This window comes from Herpailurus yagouaroundi, unplaced genomic scaffold (assembly GCF_014898765.1).
Source record: "Herpailurus yagouaroundi ecotype Mexico unplaced genomic scaffold, PumYag 29, whole genome shotgun sequence".
Taxonomy (NCBI): domain Eukaryota; kingdom Metazoa; phylum Chordata; class Mammalia; order Carnivora; family Felidae; genus Herpailurus; species Herpailurus yagouaroundi.
The window spans coordinates 106,384,690-106,405,709 of NW_024412377.1; the positions used below are offsets into that span (position 1 = coordinate 106,384,690).

Here is a 21,020-nt window from a genome sequence, read left to right on the forward strand (position 1 = left end):
AGCACCATTTACAACAACTGCAAATGTCTTTGCCCTCTAAGAGTTTCCAATTTTGCCATATATCAAAATACTAACATTGCATTCAACCTTCAGGGCCTGGGTAAACCCAACTTAGCCCACATAGTGCTCAGTCCCAAATACAACCACATGCCCAAGTGCCCACTACCACTCCTCCTTCCAAACTCCCTTGGGCTCTGGCTCCACCACTGAGAAATTCCACCAAAGGCACCAAAACTCCACTCGTTCTTAAACAGCTCAACCTCACTCTCCCCACCACTACCTTCACACGACCCTCAATCTGGGTTCTCTGCTATCCATGTTCTGTGGAAGTACTGTTCCCACTACACACATTTCACTGGGGCCTTACCTTTTCCTCAAACATGTCAATAGCCTTCACTTGCAGTTCATGACCTCAGACCTTAAATGGGTTGTTAACGCTCCAAAGCAATCCTACCACATTTACAGCTCCTTTCCTGTTCTCCAAGGCCATGTGACTTCCCTCTCTACTCGACTCCCATATAACCCTCCCAACTGCTACCCAGGGGTCTCATAATGCATGGAGAAAAGCGAAGCTACCAAATCTATTAAACTACCTACTTTTTATCAAGAAAATTTATTGACAGCAGTGATATGGAAATGAGACATTTAAAAATGAAACTTCTTATTCTCTTGAGATAAATGTAGATTCGTATGCAGTAGTAAGAAATAATATAGAGAGAACCCAGGTACGCTTTGCCGGGTTTTCCTCAACAGTAACGCTCCGCAAGACCATAGTGTACAATAAGCATCAGGATAACGACTTGGACACAGTCAAGATACAGAACATGTCCATCAGCAGAGGATCCCGCATGTCATCGATTTAGAGCCACACTTACTCCCCTCCCATCTCCCCCTCCTAAAGCCCCAGCAACCGCTCACCAGTTCTCCAATTCTACAAGCGTGTCACTTTGAGAATGGTATACACAAATGGAATCACACAGCAGGCTTTTTTTTTTTTTGTTTTTAATGCAGTCTAATTCTCTGGAGATTCACCCAGGCCACCATCCCCATCAATAGTTCATTCCTTTTTACTGCTGAATAGTATTCCATGACATAGATCCACTTTTGCATCCTTTCTCATCTCCTTCCTCTGATGACGAGAAAGGAAGTGCCCCTTCTCCCATAAAAAAGCCCATCTTCTTACATGTGCTCTGGATAACTTGCCAGGTTCCTGCGGAAGCCCTTTACTTTGGCTTTCTTCACTGCCATTCTCAACACCTGACAAACATGCTCACATGGACCCTACGCTAAGAGGTCTCCTTTTGACCCCTTAAACTTTTCCAGCTCCCACAATGTGTCTACTCCCTTACACAGCAGCACTTTTCAAGAGAGCTATCTACACTCAACTGTCTACCCACTAGCTACCTCTCATTCCTTAACTACCGTTTGCTCTTAACCCACTCCATTCTAGCTTTTCGTCCCACTTCACTACTGTCCCCAAGGTTATCAGTGACCATACTGCAGATTCCAATAACCATTTAGAGCCATCTTCCTGACATGGAGCCAATTCTTTCCTTCTCAAAATACAACTCTCCCTTTTTGCGATCCCACAGTCCTGACATACCCAGTTAGCGAAGGGAAATTACCACATTCTATTTCTTTAGTAAGACCTATTTCTCTCTCAGGCTTCCCCAACTCAGTAAGCGCCATGTTGCCACTGACTCTTGTGTAGCTGTACAAATAGGCAACGGCCCAGAAGGACCATGCTAGTCCCCTCATCTCCTCCCAAGAGCAGCACCAGGCTGGCATGTGGCTGTGACCATGTGACATAATCTTGACAGAAAGAATGTGAATGGACAAGAAGAATGTGTCTCTTCTAGGCTGGGACTTTTAAGAAGACGGAAAGCTTTCTCCTTTTTTTTTTTCTTACTTCTATCATCCAGAAGCAAAGTATATTAAGGCCATAGGGAAGAACAAAACCAGAAGATGGAAGGAGCGTGGGTCCCTGACTCAGCATGAGGAAGACAGCTCCCTGCTAACCAAAAACATGTACATGAGTACGAAATAAATAAGCATTGTGATAAGCCACTGATAGGTTTTGGTTTGCTTGTTATGGCATTCTAACACACATCATCATTGTATAGGCATTCTTTGGATGAAATTATGAACATAAAAAATCTAGGGCATCAAGGAGAACTTTTAGGAGCAATATTTACTAAATACCAAGGCTACCCATAAAAAAAAAAATGAGGTCTTATTTTATGTAAATTCACTTTAATCTGAATTCTTGGTCTCACCCAGTAAGCTAAGGAGGCCTCTAGGATGCAAAACCCATTAACCTCCACACGGCACTAAAACACAATGGCTGCCAGGTTAATTTTAAAGAAAAGAAAAAAAAAAAGCTTTTTTTAGGATAGGGTTGTTTGTTTTTCTTTTCCGTCTTGAAGTAAAATTCACTCTGAAATGCTTTTAAAAATTTTTCAGATGTTATTCCAAACTGATTTCCATAGTCCAAGAAAGAAAAATGTCTCAATATTTTCCCCAAGATAGAACACCACGACGCTGTTACAAATTCTAGTTTATACTATCTACAAAGTTGGTTTATTATTATTAGATGCAACTTGCAAGCATATATAGATTCCTTTGTTTTACACTCCAAACAAGCCAGTAAGTTTTGAAAAACACAATTTTCCTCATAAGGAAAAGAATCCTGCCTTTTCTGACCATTAGGGCTCCAATATGTATCATAGTTGTGAAATTCAGGACCTGGATTGAGGACACTGCTTTGCATATCAAGAAGCCAGGACTCAAGATCCTAAGGTTCTGTCCTTCATTGTGCAGATCCCTTGCTGTGAACTGTCAGGTACATTACCACATACTTATGCCTAGACTTAAGGGTCTGTATAATGATTAGCATAACACTCCTCTTACTCATCAGGGTTCCCAAAGCTCAGTGTTTACATGATGCTTCTGGTTGCCTACTTAGCAAGTTGCAGGCCATAAAGAGAGAAGATAGCATTAGCCTCCAAAATAAAATTAAAAAAAAAAAAAATCAGACAGAGTTGAATACAGTCAACTCTGTGTTTGTTGTTTAAAAGCTAGCCCTGGAAAAAGAAAAAGTACCGATAGTTTGTCTACATTTGTCTGCATTAAATAGGTATCACTGTAATAATTAAAAAATAGGTAAAGGCAAAAGAAAAAAAAAGAGAGAGGCTAATTATGACAAATGGAATTATTGGTCCCAATTCTTTCCTACCCTGCATTAGTGTTATATATCTGCATCTTGGCCTAGATACCATGTGGGTAGAACATGTTTCTACCCCTTAACTCTGGGCTTGACCATGTGACTTGCTTTGGCCAATACAAAATTAGAAGACATGATGTCCCCAGAGGCTTGAAGCATGCCTGAGCTGGTGGATATGCACTCTCATGCTCCTGTCTTTTACCAGAATATGATGCCTTGCCTAGCTGCTGGTCCAAGAAAGAAGACAGACACATTGTGCAAATCCGGACTCAAATAGCATCTTAGACCCAATCCTAGCAGAGCCCAGATAAAATGATCCAAAACCCAGCTGACCTGCAACCATGTAAATAAGAAATACTTGTCTGCCAATGAAAGTTTGTAGTTATACAATATTGTCACCAACTGATAAACCACTTAATGCCTCAGGAAATCTCAGTGGCAAAACGTGTCTCATGGATAGAACTGCAGGGTGTAAAAGAAGGCCATAACATCCTTCACGTGCCCATTTTTAAAGGGAACCCAGTCAACAACCATCCCAGGAACTGTCTTCCTCCCCCTTGTTATATATACAATTATTTCCTTACATTTATAGCAAAACCTAGGAAGCAATCAAGGCCATGAGACCACTGAACAATGGAATTTCATATTAAAAACATATTGGGAAACTATGTCAATGTTACAACATATTCTTTTACTACATGATATTTAATGTTTACAATTACTATTTTATGTGTATACTATAATACGTTTAGCCAATATCTTTTGCCAGGTAGTTAGATGATAAGCAATTTTAATTCTAATAAATGATGCTGATCTAAATATCACTATTGTTATTTCTCTGCACCCATTCACAACTATTTCCTTGTGATGAAATGGGAGACATAGAATGGCTGGGTTAACAAATGTGTAATTGTTTAATTATTAATTGTATAGTTTTAATTTACTTTTGCAATTAAGGGACCAGGATCCCTATAGATTGAGTCAGCCCTGGATTCCAAATGAGCAAAGATTTTCCCCCCTAGCATTCACTCCAATTAACCCTGCTGGAGTTTACTAGAAACCTACGGGTACCTCTGCATTACGAACAGTGCAGTATTTACAAGAATGGACTTCGGAGCCACAATGCTCAGGCTCAAATCTTGGCTCTGCTGTTTGTGAACACCATGATCTTGTGCAATTCAGTCAAACTATTTGTTCCTCAGTTTTTTCATCTGTAACATGGGGATAAGACTGCCCCTCATAGGGGGATAAAGATGTTTAAGAAAAAATTAAGGCAATAAATATAATTCCCTAAAAACAATGCATGCTACATAGCAAGCTCTCAAGGTTAGCTCTCATTATTATTAGTGACAACTAGATGAAAACATCATAGATCTTCCCCTCAAAAAGCAGAGTTCAATGAAACTTATCAAGGATAACTGAGTGGCAAAAATTTTAAGCTATAAGCCTTCACAGAATCTTTGTTTAAAGAAAGCAGTAAAAAATTGCCAAAGAAAAGAGTCTTTAAGATTAAAACAAAGCTAAGCAATATGAAGATGGCTGGTCTTGATGTTACAAAATATATCAGGTACAGATTTCTGATGGCAAAACCAGTTACTTTGACTTAATTAAGTTTAGCAACAAGTATATCCCAAGGTAAGATCACATGTGATAATTCACAGGTGCCTATTACTAGTAGAAACTCTTTCTTCAAGATCAGAAATGATGTTTTCTTTCTACTGCAACCCAATACTGGCACAGTGCCTGAGACAGATGGAAACTCAATGGATAAAGGATCCAAACTGATGTTCAGAAGCCCAAGTTCCCCACCAAGTGCAAACACCCCAAATTCAATCCATGCTGCACATAATATTCATAGCCACCCATGGCTGGGCTAAGGGCTTGGCATAAATTCTTTCATCAAATCCTTAGCTAAGCTATTTAGAGGACCAATTAGAATGTTTTCTTCATATTCTACTCAAACTTACAAGAAACTGTTTTTAAAAACTGACATTCATGAGATTCTTTTAAGCGCTCTCTCTCTCTCTCTCTCTCAAGGGCTAATAAACATTTTTGAAAATTACATAACCTGACATTTAATCATATAGGAGTATATATAAAAATGTAAAGGTGTATATAAAAAAATAAAATAGGGGCGCCTGTGTGGCTCAGTTGGTTAAGCGACCGACTTCGGCTCAGGTCATGATCTCACGGTCAGTGAGTTCGAGCCCTGCGTCAGGCTCTGTGCTGACAGCTCAGAGCCTGGAGCCTGTTTCAGATTCTGTGTCTCCCTCTCTCTGACCCTCCCCCGTTCATGCTCTGTCTCTCTCTGTCTCAAAAATAAATAAAAACTAAACTAAACTAAACTAAACTAAACTAAAATAAAATAAAATAAAATAAACTGTATATATAGCACACTAAATTTTTAAGAGTAGGATTGCTAGAGCTATTGAGATTATGAAATGGGAATCAACTTCAGATTTTTTTTTTTAAGCTGTAGGCCAAATTTCATGACTCAGGTCATTTATCTGCATCAAGAGCTATACCTCTGCATTGTTTTAAAGCTTTAAGTGTACTCCTCTAGCAAAAATTGGAGAGAATCATTACTGCCCCTCCTTTTGGTCAAAAATAGTATAACCAAAGTAAGTAAACTTCCTAAGTGAAATGAGTAAGGAAAGGGATGAGTCTTTTAACCATTAAGATTTAATTTCTCCTCTTACAAAAAAGGGTTGGACTAAACAATGTTTAGGATCTCCCGCTTAAAAAAGCAAATAGTCTCAATCTGTAAAGGAAAGCAAAGAAAAATATCCTCACAAGCGTTCAAAGAATATCAGTATAACTCAAGTATGAACATTTGCCTAAACTTAGTGAAGTGAAGCAGTCTTTGGTGAATTTCTTCCCCTTGGCCTGAGGTCAATTTCACCCTGCAGTATGCCACAATGCGTCAAATGTTCTAAAGTCTACTGAGCCTATGACAGAATCCTTGGTGTTACCAGAAATTTATCTCTCAGAAGTCAAAATCCAGGATTCTCCAAAAAATGTGAATAACTCAACTTACTTTTCAGACCATTTAGGAACTGGCAGAGAAAACTTGTCATATACAGAGAAAACTCTGCTTTGGGACTTAATAATCTGTTTCTTGGGCCCCTGGGTGGCTCAGTTGCTTAAGTGTCCAATTTTTGATTTCAGCACAGGTCATGATCTCACGGTTTGTGAGACTGAGCCCCACATCGGGCTCTGTGCTGACAGTGTGGAGCCTGCTTGGGATTCTCTCTCTCCCTCTTGCTCTGCCCCTCCTCCACATGTGCATGCTCTCTCTCAAAAACAAACATATAAAGAATAATAAAATAAAAACCAGTTTGTCCAAAGATATTTATATTCACAGAAAAAAGCACTCAGAAAGAAAAAGAAATAACCTTCAGTGATTTAAAGGTGAGTAATATGAAAAATTTATATGGTGAGTTACTTCAAAGCACTTTAAATTATCTTAGGCTGGCTATGTTTCAAGTCAATACAAGTGATTTGTGTTTTCTCTGTATTCAAAAATGTTTAAATTAAATTTAACAACATGATTGAAAAATGGGTGAGAAGGAAAATAAAAGGATGAAAGCTGTGAAGACATTTCACAAATGATAAACGAACGTCCAATAAGCACATGCAAAGATGTTCAACACCACTTAAGTCATCAAGAACATACAAAATAAATCCCTGATGTGATATGACTATCTATCCATTAAAATGACTAAAATCAAAAAACAACTCAATACCTGGCAATACCACAAGTTGGCAAGAATGCAGAGCAATTAGATTGCTCATCTGTCGCTGGTGGGAATGTAAAACGGTACAATTTTGGAAACAGTTTGGCAGTTCCTTATAAAGTTCAATATACACTACTGATGCATGCACCAACACAGATGAATCTTAAAAACATACTGAGCAAAAGAAGCCTGACACAAAAGAACATGTACCGTTTGATTCTATTAATGTTAAATTCTCGAGGTATATCGAATCTGCAGTGAGGAAAAGCAGATCGCTGGTCGCCTGGGGCCAAGAAATGAGGGATGAGAGCAGGTAAGACAAAAACAGGGCACAGGAAAGGTTTTATATCTCGACTGTGGTGGTAGCTATGCTGGTGTATAAAATTTGCCGAATTGGGGCACCTGGCTGGCTTCGTCAGTCAAGTCTTGATTTTGGCTGAGGCCATAATCTCACAGTTGGTGAGATCAAGCCCCACATGGTGCTCTGCGGTGACAGAGAAGAGACCTGCAGAGGTCTCCCTCTCTCTCTCTCTCTCTGCCCCTCCCCTGCTCTCTCTCTCTCAAAATATATAAACATTTAAAAAAGTAAGTAGGGGCGCCTGGGTGGCGCAGTCGGTTAAGCGTCTGACTTCAGCCAGGTCACGATCTCGCGGTCCGTGAGTTCGAGCCCCATGTCAGGCTCTGGGCTGATGGCTCAGAGCCTGGAGCCTGTTTCCGATTCTGTGTCTCCCTCTCTCTCTGCCCCTCCCCTGTTCATGCTCTGTCTCTCTCTGTCCCAAAAATAAATAAACGTTGAAAAGAAAATTTAAAAAAAAAATTAAAAAAATAAAAAAAAAATAAAAAAGTAAGTAAATTTGCCAAAATCTGTACACACACCTGCTTTAGCAGGTACCTTCTGTTGTATGTCAACTTTCTCAGTAAAATCCTCAATTTCAGAACACGTGCCCTCCTTAAGACCCATCACCCACTTAGCTTGTTAGGATGAGGACTGGAGTAAATTAGTGATGAACCCCTGAATTCTATGCCTGACACCAGGAGTACACTGTTTGTTACCTAAGTGGAATTTAAATAAAAATTTGAAACAATAAAATTCTCAATTTTAGTGCTCTCTGGATTGCATTAGATTTCACCAAAGGGTCTGCAGAGGGCCAGGCCCATTCCAAAGCAGGCCAATTTTCACACCACCTGGGAGGACCCGCCAGTGAGTCAAGGCAATTCCTCCTCTTGCGCGTCAGTCATTCAGGACTCACCTGTGAGAGCTCCTCCCAGGCTTCCCCGCCTCAGCTCTCGCCCGTCCTCACTCAGCTGTCTTTTAAACTTCAGTGACTTTGCAGGACCAGAAGTCACATCCGGGGTGCTGCATTTCCGAAACGGCATGGGCGGAGGTGACAGTATGTGGTCAAGCTGTAGAGACAAACACAGGGGCATCACAGGCTGAGGACACTCTCAACACCCACCAGCCCCCTTGCTTATCCTTCTCCAAATCCCTCTCTCCCAAGCCTGTTCTTATTGTGGTTACTTTAGAGAATGCAGGGTTTCACTGTTGTGTGCTACATCTGGAGCACATTCTGGCGTACCGCAAAATCTCAACAGCAGTGACGTTTAAAGTGCGGGTCCCAACAAATTAGTGGGTCATGAAACCAAATTTAGTAGATCTAACCAGGATTCGTTTAAATGTAGCAGAAGTTGTTAGAGTCCAACAAAGGAAAATCACAGTTTCATGAATCGCCTGATTAAGTTATACTTGTATGTGTGTGTCCTTACTCACTGTATAAGGTATATGTCGTTCTGTGGGCCATGATGTCTCTAAAAAATGAGTAGTATTGTTCTAAAGAGAATCAATAGATCACTTCTTTAGTAGTTCACAAAAGAAAATCCACAGACTTCTGGTGCTCACAGATACATGCAGGGAAGGGAAATTTCTCAGCACCACATCCCTTAATGCAAATCAATACATCCCTATATCACTTTATAGCCTTTTAAAAGAAAACCTGTCACAAGAATCAGAGAAACTAAAATCACTTCAAGAGACAGCTTTCTACAAAAAGAATCCCTTGTGTCACAACACTTATTTCAAGATCTGTCCTCCTTTTCTAAGAAAACCTTTCAAACTTGAATAGGGCCACATCTTCTAAAATGTTCACCTTCAGAGTATATATGCAATATATATATACATATACATATATATATATAGATGGTTACTGAGGACAAAAATACTCATTTGCATATACATCTATCCAGATGGTTATTAAGAACAAGAAAGGAGTACAAAAGGTATTCGTGGAAATTCCAAATGCCACAGAAAAAAAACTTTGTAGAAATTTAAATTCAGACAAGACTTCAGTAGCGCTGCTCAAATCTGAGCATTTTTAGGGATGCTTCACTGAGATTTGCTTTGCTTTGTGTTCATGGGTAGAGAAACAGCTATCTGGTTATATCTGTCTGAATTTTTGCAGATTAGCACTATCATGGATCTATTTTGCCTACGTGGTGCAGCATACTCAAAACGATGGCACAAAAAGAAATTTAACCCTGCCTATGAGTAACTCCTCCCAAGTGCAGTGGGGTAGAACAGACCTGGGCTTCAAGCACTTGTCAGTAAGTAACCACCTCAAACTCAATGCTGGTCAATTTCTTACTGTATTTCATGGCCACTTAGTATTATTGTGAGAGGTCCTCGAAAAACTAGCAGTGCCTCCACTCCAGGATCAAAGCAGATCAGTAGGGAAAAGATCCCAGATTGTACTTTTGGAAGCTATTTGTTGAGTCTGCTGTTCATTACAACAGCATTCTACTTAGGACAGCCTCTAAGAAGGTTTGGATCGAATTTTAGATACTCTGGCCTCAAACCTTATGGACACAAAATTGGAGCAAGAGAACCCTGGACAGTGACACATCAGCTACTGGAAAATGCAGAAAGCAATCAGTGGTTCAAATGTGGTCTGATCATTATACAATGTAGAAGTTATTTTTGTCTCCTTCATGGCTCCATTTTATGCCTTTACTCTGTTTTTTTTTTCTTTTTTCTTTTTTCTTGGCAATGACAGTGAGCACCCGTATTCCCTTTACCACCTTTTGCCATACTACCTTTGCTCTCTCTTCTTCTGTCTTCTCCCACCCCCACACAGTGGAGAGTTGCACGCATTATGGATCTTCACCCCCCAAAACTTCAATATGCCTCTTCTGAGAACAAGGACATTCTCTTCAATTCTCCTACCCTGTATTACAGGTATCCTTTTAAGTGTCTCAAATCTTTCGTTATCACCTTGAATTATAAATAGTAGGGAAAATATAAAATAAGATTCTACCATGTGGACTCAATACTAGGAATTTGCTTCTGCCTTAAAAAGAAAGCTTGCAGCCACAAGGTGGCAATGTGTCACAGACATTCAACACAACGTTCCCCAATAGCCAGCTACTGGATCCCGTAAATGCATCCAGAACCCCTGAGAGCATCTGAGTGACTTAGAGTCCATTCCACTTAGTTATTTTCTCCCAATTACTAGTGGCAGCTGCATCAAATACAAATATTTATTGTTTAAGGGTTCATCAACTTCTGCTCCTTCTTTTTCACCTGAAGTTAAATTTTTCAGCTTGCAGAATTACAATTACTCTCTCTAGGGAAGAGTGTTTTATCACAAGTTAACAGAGGGTGGAAAAATAAGAAGGAAGATAATTCCTAAGTAAGAATTATGTGATTTCCTTACATATTTCCAAACAAAGCCCTAGAAGATGAAACAAATGCAGGCGAGGAAGGAAATCAAGAAAAAAGTAAAAGAAAACAAACAAAAAAGAAAATCTATTTCATCACATATATAGCCATGAGCTATTAGTCCATAACCCGGCATTTCTAATCAGAACCGCAACCTCAAGAGGGGAATATTATTTTAAATCTGGGAAAATGGAGTCAGTGAACTGTGAGGGCTGTCAACGTTTCAAACACAGTCTAAGAAGAAAAACCTGTAAGCGTAGCACCATGTTCCAGGATCCCATTTCCTTCTTCACATCAAATCACAATCCCAACAGGGCTCTCTCTAAATAGATCATTTTTCCAAATTTGCTGGCTTGTCAGGGGCTCAATGTTCTTTCTACAATTAGTCAAAGCTTCTCAAAATGGTCCACTGTACCCTGCGATTTCTTTTTCATTTTTTGTCCTGATTCAAACACTCATACTCCAATGGCAAATATTTCATCACACCCTAGAGCTTATGGTAGACATCAAACTTATCACTTCAGACACAGCCCTTTAAAGGATTCCTGTTTAATGTTTTCCAACTTTTCCAAACTCCCCACGTCTTCATACTACAGGAAGCTCAGCTAACGACAGAGCTTGTCTTTAAACCAAACAATGAAGCCTGAACTTATCATGCCTGCTTCACAGACTTCTAATTTTTGTCACCAAGCAGACAATGCATTCCTATCAAGAGATAGCCCTCTTCCCTTGTCACATACTTACCTAGTCACTGCTAGCCACAAACTAGCCTGCAAAGACACATTCTGCAGAAACACAACCTTACCTCATTCACCAATAGCAAATATTGATTTGTGGTGGATCCCATTTGCCCAAAGCTTCCCAGTTTAGTTTTCTCATCCTCCTGCAGTTCCAAGGACCACAAAACAGTTTGAAGAGGTCCAGTGGCATATCATTAAATGTCGAAGTCAGACATATAGGGACCAAACACACCACATACATGTCAACAACTTCTGTTGCTAGCAGTCTATCACAGGAAGCATGGAAGCATCTTAGAGAACAAAGGGTGTACGGAAACTATAATACAACTACTAGAAGTCTGATGCACATTTAGTGCAAAGTTTCCAAAATTCTCAGTCCTATTGAGAAGCTTATCACCAGAACTCCGCATCTGTGGTTTTTGAGTTTATCACCTCCATTCACTGTTGGCTGTTTACAATGCTCAGGCTGAGAAAAAGAGAAGAACCCATCACTGTCACAATATGGCTTCTACCATCAGTGAAAATGAATTAAAAGTACAGGTAGGAGTGCCTGAGTGGTTCAGTTGGTTAGGCATCCGATCTTGATTTCAGCTCAGATCATGATCTCCTAGTTGGTGCAATCGATTCCCGAGTAGGGCTCTGTGCTGACAGCATAGAGCCTGCTTGGGATTGTCTCTCTCCCTCTCTCTCTCTCTGCCCCTCCTCCACTCGTGCTCTCTCTCTCTCTCTCTCTCAAAAAATAAATTGAATGAATGAATAAATAAATAAAATGAATGAATGAATGAATGAATGAATGAATGAAAATACAGGTAAAGGCAAATTACCAAGGAATCTTGATCTTATTTTTAGTGTCTCTGCCATCCCCACCACCATCATCTCCAAACACGGACCATGGGTTTATTCTTCTATGGCTATAGCCCCCAGGAGTACCGTCCTCTCTTTCTAAAAGGGCATATCCAAACTTTCAATGAACATTCAACTTGCAGCCTTCTTAACTATTTTCTCCAACCTCCCCTCCAGATACACTCACACTCGAGCACAAAAGTTCTCTAATTCACAGTTTCTACACCATCACAGTGATCATATGGACATAAACCTGTTTTTCCATTTCATTAAATTGCAAGTCCTTTTATCTAGCTAGTCAAGTCACAAACCTTACAATTATTCTGAACTTCTGTGTTCACTCCATATCCAATTCCTCTAAACTAACCTCCAAAATACACATATGCAGAATCCAATCACTTCCCCATTCCTACTGCTACCAAGCTTATCCCTGCCATCCAGACCTGTTTCCATCCTTGTCTCAGCACCGCAGCCAGCAACCATCTAAAACATAAGCCAGATGCTCCACATCGTCTGCTGGGGTCCTCTGGCCTCCCCTTCCCCTCACCCAGAGCAAAACCCAAAGTCCTGGCAATGCCCTACGGGTCCTTCCATCTCTACTCACAAGTCTCTGATCCCACCTACTATTTCACTTGCTCCACCTGGGCCTGTGCTCCAGGCATCTTCCCACCCAGCACCCTTACCTTGAGCATGGCCTCTGCTTGAGATGCACTCCAGATATTAGCTATCATGCTCTGCCCCCCCCCCCATCAAAATCCCACCCTCCAGGTCTCTATTCAATAGTCAGTCTTCCATGGGGGGTTCTCCAACTGCTTTGTGTAAAACAGCATGCCCACTGCTTCATTCCTTCTTTATGTTTCTTTTTAGCATCTCTCACCCCATGTTAGATCTTCTATATTTGTTTTCCTTCTCCCACTAGATCCTAAGTTGCATGAAATTACATACTAGTCTGTTCCATTTGTCCACTGCTCTATATAAAAGGCACCATGTAAACATTGGTTGAAAGAACAAATGAATGGCAATCTCTGGTATTTCGTTTAAAATATAACCAAAAAACAAAGACCACGTACAATTAACAGTTTTTACTGTTGGACAAAGCTGAATAAGATTACATTAAACGTTACTCAAGGTGAAAATGCTAAATGCAGTCCATAGCATTTTGACAAAACTGAACGTTTCATGTATGAAAAAGACCCTGAGGTTATAGCAAACGTCACCTTTTTAAAGAATCTTTCTATATACAAACTAATATGCTAATTTTTTTTAACACCGCTGCCTCTGAAGGTGATTTCTAAATAATGAATTATTCGGCCTCTTAACTATATCCTAACGAGCATATTCAGTTGTGTCTATCAATCCAAGCCTTTCCCTACACTCTCTTCTCTTTGCTGTAATTCCCCATTCATTCCCAAGATGTGGGACATGCATTTTAAAGACCCATCCAGAATGCATGTGCCCTAAGGCCAAAGTTCATTAGTTCACCTGGATCATCAATGTCACTTGCATACACAATGAGGCTCACCAGTAGTCTTTTTTATGCTAAAAAAAAAAAAAGAAAAGAAAAGAAAAGAAAAAAAGAGTAAGAGACTGACTAGTAACATGGGGTTATGAAGACCAGGTTCAGTTATTCTGTTTCTTGATATTAAATATTCTAAGAAACTTATGGTATAAAATGAATAATTAACAAATTGCATAGACTATGCTTATAATCTTAATTACCTGTTCTACTGCCTCCATCCAAAAAGGAATCAAATGAGCAACCTGAACTGACTGTACTTCACAGGGTTTTATTTACTTTTAGACCAAAACCTATAAACAACATTTTAAAATTTGACAGAATAGAGTTCTATCTTTAAGACAGTCATTACCAGATTCATACTAATTTAGCAGTAGTTAGAAAAGTCAATGCTTACCATCCTAATTAAGACAATTAACTATTTCTATGCTCGTTTCCTCACCCACAAAACGTTAGTAGTAATACTATCTCCTGTGGTTGTTGTGGAGATTAAAAGAATTCATATACGCACTTAAAACATGCACAGAACATAGTAAGTGTAGAATAAATGTTAGCTGCGCTGGTTATTGAAATTGCCATAGAGGAAGTCACCTCATTCGCAAACATCTCTGCATGTGTACTTCATCACAAATGGTTTGCAAGGAAATTACACGGATTACGATTTTACTGAGTTGTCTTACTTTTCTTTATGGCTCAGAGGAGAACTTGGCTTGTACTGCTTTACAATTATTCCCAGCTGTGATTCTCAAGCTATAGGGTGTTCAGCGTGCATGGAAGGAGCCTAACCCAAATCTGAACTCTCAGGGGCAGCATCACAGTGCCATGCCTTGGCCAAACTACTTGACTCCTCTCTCAAGTATGAGCCTAAGAGATGGGGAGGATACAGGTGGATGATGAATGAAAAGGGCTTAACACAGTGCTTGGCACGTTAAAGCACTCATTAACTAAGAATGCTGCCCATAACTGTCACCGTAGTTCATTCAGCTCAAGTTCCACTTTCTCCCAGCTTGTTGACTGGTAAAGCATATGGCTTTCACCTGACCCTTCTGAATGGCACCTCTGAATTCTTACCTCTATTCTACACTATTCAAATCGTGAAGAAACATTTCACAGGCTCACCACTGCATGAAGAATATGCAACCTTCCTTTCCCCAGCATCTTAAAATCTAACTACACAGACCGAGTCAGACACTGACTGAGCTACCATCTTGGGCCACGCTGCAGGGGGGCCCATTTATTTTGCTGGCTCTCATTGTGGACTGTGCCACCCAGAATGCATGTTTCCATTTAATGATACTGTAAGAAACAGCCATGGAAGTTCTGCATGTACCAACAAGTGAGGAAGGACCTCTATTAGTGCCCTCCGTGTCAAGAATCCTCTTAATGAAACAATTCTTAATGAAACTTAATGAAACAAGCAGTTATGTGCCAAGTTTGCCCCTGGGCGCGGCGGCAGACAAAACTCCCTGCCTGCCAGAAGCTTCTTTCTGGTTGGTGAGATAGAAACCTGGAGAAATGCTGTTAGGTTCTCTGCAGTACTATCAGGTGTGCTTCTGCTGGCTTCTAGTCTGCTTGCACCCTGGAAACCCCACCTAATTCATCACAGTTCTCTCATTCAACCGCCAGAAATCACAGGGCAAAGCCTGGGCAGCCCATCATCACCAACTGTGGTAGGCCCAATCTCCATCAAGACTTCATGGGCCCGGTTGCTGCACAAACTTCACTCTGGATTCCACTTTACCCTCTGCTGTGGACTATTTGTGTTCCCCCCAAATTCGTATGTTGAACACTAACCCCTGTGTGATGGTGTTTGGAGGCAGGACCATTGGGAAATGATTAGGTCATCAAAGTGGAGTCATCTTGCATAGCATTAGCCCATTATACACAAGATCGAGATCTCACAGAGCTCTCTTGCTTCCTCAACCAAGTGACGACAGAGCTAGAACTTCTATAAACCAGGAAGCAAACCCTCATCAGACACCACATCTGCCAGGGGCTTGCTCTTGGACTCAGTAGCCTCCAAGAGGATACAGGTGGATGAAAAATAAACTCTGAGAAATAAATGGTTGTTTATAAGCCAACCAGTCTATGGTACGCTGTTGCAGTAGGTGGGATGGACTGAAACATCCTCTTTAGCAGTGTTTTCCAGGTGGTGGTGATTGTGCCACCGAGGGGGACATTTGGCTATGTCTCATTTTAGCTTCTCTCAACTGAAAAGGAGCAGAGGATGCCACTGATAGCTACTAGCTGGAGAGCACAGGTGCTACTGAGCACAGGACAAGGTACAGAAGAGCCCCCAGCCAGAAAGAATTACCCAGCATAAAATGTCAATCACGTTGCCGTTAAAAAATGCTGTCCTATCCGCGCTTTTCATGTGTGCGTCTTTACCTGTGTTTTAAGTTATTCAACTTGCTGAGTGATGTATTATTTCAGGTCATCTTAAAACCTTGTAAGAACAAGAAAAGGGACAGAGGCAGAGCACAGATGGAATCGCAGCAAAAAGTGATCATGTCAACGAGTTTGTTAAGCAAATAATTTCCCCAGCCACTCTCATTTACCCAACCTAGTTCGCTGTTTATTGCAATTCAGTTTCTCAAGTGAACACCATGTTTTGAAAAATAATACATCAATCCAACATATTTAAACTGGGAGATGTACTAGATACCAGTATCATTTTCCATCTTCAGTTTTTAATTAATTCTTTGAATCACAAACTTCAATTAGCAAAATAGAAAGTGTTTCAGAAACAACCCAAAATACATTATTAGATCAAACTACAATGGCATTCACCTAAACAGAGCGCACCACTGGTTTCATCTCTTATGAGAATTGATTTTCTTTCTTCTCTTCTGAGAGAAATATGTAAATTAGCACTTTGATAGCACTATCCCACTTTTGTCTGTCAACTCAACTTCAAGAAAGTCAATTCCTTTGCTTATGAACATCTCTAAACACACACACACACACACACACACACACGCCTCACCAGCAATATTATCAGTCCCAAGGACAGAGCACCACACAGCAGGCATTGAACTGTGATGTTTACATTAAGCAATAAATGCGATAGCCCACAGATGTAAAAAAAAAAAAAAAATCTAATTTTATGTTAGTTTTTTTAAACATAGCACTTTGCACACTTCAGTTTAGGAACCATGACATTGGGGAAAGCACAGGGAATATACTGATTTGACTTTGCATATGTATCACCTGTTTTCCTGTCACTTTAATATTCTCGATGCTTCTCTGACCTTTATTTAGGGATCTGCTCTATGCCTGAAACTGTTTACTTATCTGAAGTCATTAAATTCCCCTGGTACCATCATGTCTCCATCAGCGACATAACTCAAGATTCAGACCACAATTAACAAAGCAGGAAGAGAATACACTCCTCAACTCTCAGCTATCCACCATTTCAAGTCAGAGGGGAGGGGCGCCTGGCTGGCTCAGTTGGTGGAGCATGTGACTCTTGATCTCAGGGATGTAAGTTCAAGCCCCATGTTGGGTATGGAGATTACTTAAAAATGAAATCTTAAAAAACAATCAAGTCAGAGGGAAAATTCTCACGACTCCACAAAATCTTACATTATGTGCCTACTTTCCCCTCTGGCAGAGGGAGTAGACCTCCAAGGAGGTACTATTATTATTCCCATTTTACCAATGAGGAAATATATTCAGTAAGATTAGCCCCTCCACACTAATCAACTTCTCAGGCAGTACACAAAAGCAATCAAGCCCAAGATTTCTGACTCCAAAGCCCAAGTTTCTTCCACTGTTCCTAACAGCCTCACAGAGAGGGGCACGCAGAGCAAAGCACACGAAGCCCCAGAAAGTAAAGGTTAATTTCCTCTTCCATCTCTGATCCAAGAAGACTCCCTAGAGAAGAATAGATCTTAGGCTTTGATGTCAACCAATCTGAATGGTCTAGTTCTATACTATTTGGCAGTCTACAAAAGCAGTTTCCAGGGCTTCCGCAGCTGAAATTCTTAAGTCAGAGTTATAGAATCACAAAATATTAGCAGTAGAATGGACCTAAAAATCACCTGTAGTCTAATTTTCTGCTTTTTGCAAGACTGAGGCCCTGACAAATCAAGCCAACCACCCAGGTTTACAATAGATCGTGTATGAATGCAGACCAGAACCCAAATTTCCAGACCTACAACCCATTGCCTATCACAGCCTACCTATCACACTCTTACCTACTTTGCCTCCTGCAACCCAATATTCACCATGCTAATTGATTTGTATGATTTTCTATGGCTTTTTATTCATATGTGCTCTATTAACCCAAGATTGTTTTAAATATATGTTTTAACCAAATGTCTACTATGGACTAGGCATTGGGCTAAGGACTGAAAAACTGAGAACAGAATGGACAGTTGCCTTCCTTAGGGCACTTCTACCCAAGTGTAGGAGGCAGACACAAAAACCCATCAAAAAACATGACCAGTACAAGGATGGACTGGGTATTAGGGACTGACTACAAGTGGCTTTGAACAGAGCTATGGTTGGGCACCTAATTTATTTCTTTTCTGTGTTGGTTGAAAATGCTGTTACCACTTCTTGCCTGAAATGTGGCGGGGTGGGGGGAGGGCATGACTTGTATAGACTCGCACAGACTATGGTCTTCTCAGATACTCAGAAGCCAGTCCAGATGCAGCACAGAGGGGTATGTAAACACTTGCTAATTTTGTTTTTGGGTCGGGACTTTTCAAACTCAACCAACTTGTCCTCAGGTTCACCACCCGCACCATACAGCATGACTAGAACTTTTCTGGTCCTCATCATCTATCCTTCCTGAGGCACAAGCTGCCCACCATGGGCCAGATGCTGTAGGAATAGTGCAGGGCATCACTTCCTACTTCCTGAGAGAATCAACAGAGGAGACGAAGAAGACAGCAGTTTGAGGCAAGCCCACAGCCAGGAGGACATTCAGCCATGTGGCCACGTAAGGGAGATCCAATTATAATTTCATCTATAAAATAAGGATCACTCTATCTCCCTCACAGCATTTCTGTGGATTAAGCTAACATATCGATATGGAAAGCTCCTGGCAAGAGAAGACACGCAAATGTTTCTTCTCTTCCCCCTTCCTTCTCTTAACCTAGTTCATTTTCTGAGGACAATAAAAAGGTTATCAAGCACTAGAACTTCTTTTCAAGTAATATCTATTAAGGCTAAAAATAAACTTTATACAAGTTTCCGGGGTGGGGGGGAGGACTTCAAAATACGCTCTCCTTGTAAAATAATGTTTAAGCTCTTTACCTGAACAAACATATAAATTAATATTCATTTCATGTTTTTGCATTAAGAAGAAAAACGGGATGTTTGAGCAAGTCTACGTGGATAGCAGCAGCAAACCAAACTCTGACCCAAGCGGCAAAAATAAATATTGTTAAGAAAAGTATTCCCAAGAATCATGAGTCATGAGTCCTCAGAAGTCAGGAGGCTTCCGTCACCTGGTTAGACAGAAACCATTTAGAAGGACGGAAGAACAGTCACTGAGAAACTGGAAAACAGAGACCTTGAAGGAGGGCTCTGGGGATGGGGGTGGTGAGGTCATGCTGACTATTTTTAGCAGCTTTATTTCTTCTTCAAGAGGGAAAAAAAATAACCCAGAAACATGAGGGAAATGGAGAAGAAAGAGAAAGAAAGGATGGAGGGAGAAAGGGAGGGAGAGGAAGCTGGAAAGAGGAGTAAGCGATGTGGCAAGAGCTCTGGGGAAGTCACTGCCCTGTCGGCCCCCACTCAGCAGGCTGAGTCTGCTTCTCAATGACTAGTCCCTGGCGTGTGCCCTTGGAACTCAAGCTCTGAGGGCTGCCTTGTGCCCAGGGCTTCGCCCTGACTGACTCTTGCCTCTGAAATGCAGGCTACTGGGGACCAGATCCCACTACGGCACTGGGTCTCAGGGCTTCCTGTCTGTGGCCTGATGAACTGCAACACTTTGGCCCTGCCTCTACTGGGAAGATTTAGGGTTTGCTTTGTAAGTTTAAATAATGGGGCCAATATCCCAGATTCCCTTTGTCCAGTTTACACCTTCATAGGGTTCAACCCCAAGCCGATGTCCGCTACCTAAACTCCCCAGTCCTCAAGAGTCAGGCCAGGTATAACCTACCAGCCCCCCAGGGGAACAGGAACTGGAGTTCTCAAAGGAGAAGGAGAAAATGCCAGAGAAAGAGGTATAAAGGGATAAGGAAAGGGGTAGGAGATGCAACAAGAGACACAAGAAGGACAAAGGAGACAATTAACAGCTTGGTAGATACTGCAGAAAATGCATCATCTTACCTTTTCTTCCCTTTCTACTGTTCACGTGGGTCGGAAATCCTCTGATCACTCCGATCCTCTGATTACGGATCACACTGTCATCGGAAACTCTGACTGGCTGACCAACCATCCCTGGAACCTCCTAACATGTTTGTACCTACTCTTCAAAGAAGAATGGGAGTCCTCTGCTCTGATCCCCTCCTTGCTTCCCAGGAAGAAAACTCTTCTCCAGGTTACAAGAGCAAAAAACAAATCAGGAGATTCCCAGCAACTATGCGAAATCGAGGAAAGAAAAGATGTTGCCTTTGGGTACAGGTTCACGACTCTGCTAAAGGAAGCATTCACCAGAAGCCACCATGTAATAAAAACAGACAAAAGAGAATTCCAAAAGAGGAATCCCTTGAGTTCTCAAAACAGCCCCGAAGGATTGGGTAGAGTTCCACTAATACAATCCACACAGCAACCAAGAAGGGCTGAAAAGGTGTGAGTTTCATCAGGTTTTGTTTTTTTAACCTGGTCTGTAAACAAAAATTCTATAACTACTATTTTAAATATAGCTAATGTGAGCCAAAAAAAAAAAAGAAGCAATTCTCTCTTCCCATCAAAGAACAAAAACAAAACCAGGCAATACACAAGAACTCCCAGGAAGCTCCTGAGAAGTTAGAGTGCCAAGCGGTCCCCACCTAGGAAAGCACGCACACGCAGATATCTGACCATGTCTGAAATTGACTTGGCCAATGAACCCAGGAAGCAACTTCATAGTCAGCATCTGACCCAGCCTGGCTGCCACATCCCAGATCTTTATTTCTCCACTCTTGCCAGAGACTCACAGGCGGAAGGGAGAACGGCTCTGCATTGAACACACGTGGATCTTAAGACTGGAGTCAAGTACATGCTAAGTTAAGGCAACTTTCATGTCTGAGTTTGAAATCTACCTGAGAATGGAGCAACCCCTCCACAGGTGGAGTCGGTGCCTTCTTTCAAA

At 41.0% G+C, this 21,020-nt stretch overlaps 1 protein-coding gene across 6 annotated transcripts in view; it reads right to left on the reverse strand.

The window, feature by feature from the left end:
* MAST4 (microtubule associated serine/threonine kinase family member 4) overlaps positions 1 to 21,020 on the reverse strand; it is a 570,307-nt gene that overhangs the window by 416,472 nt on the left and 132,815 nt on the right. For all 6 annotated transcript variants that reach the window (XM_040451692.1, XM_040451683.1, XM_040451673.1 and 3 more), the window contains exon 2: positions 8,211 to 8,364. In XM_040451692.1, the coding sequence (XP_040307626.1) occupies positions 8,211 to 8,364 (154 nt within the window). The remainder of the gene's footprint in view (positions 1 to 8,210; positions 8,365 to 21,020) is intronic.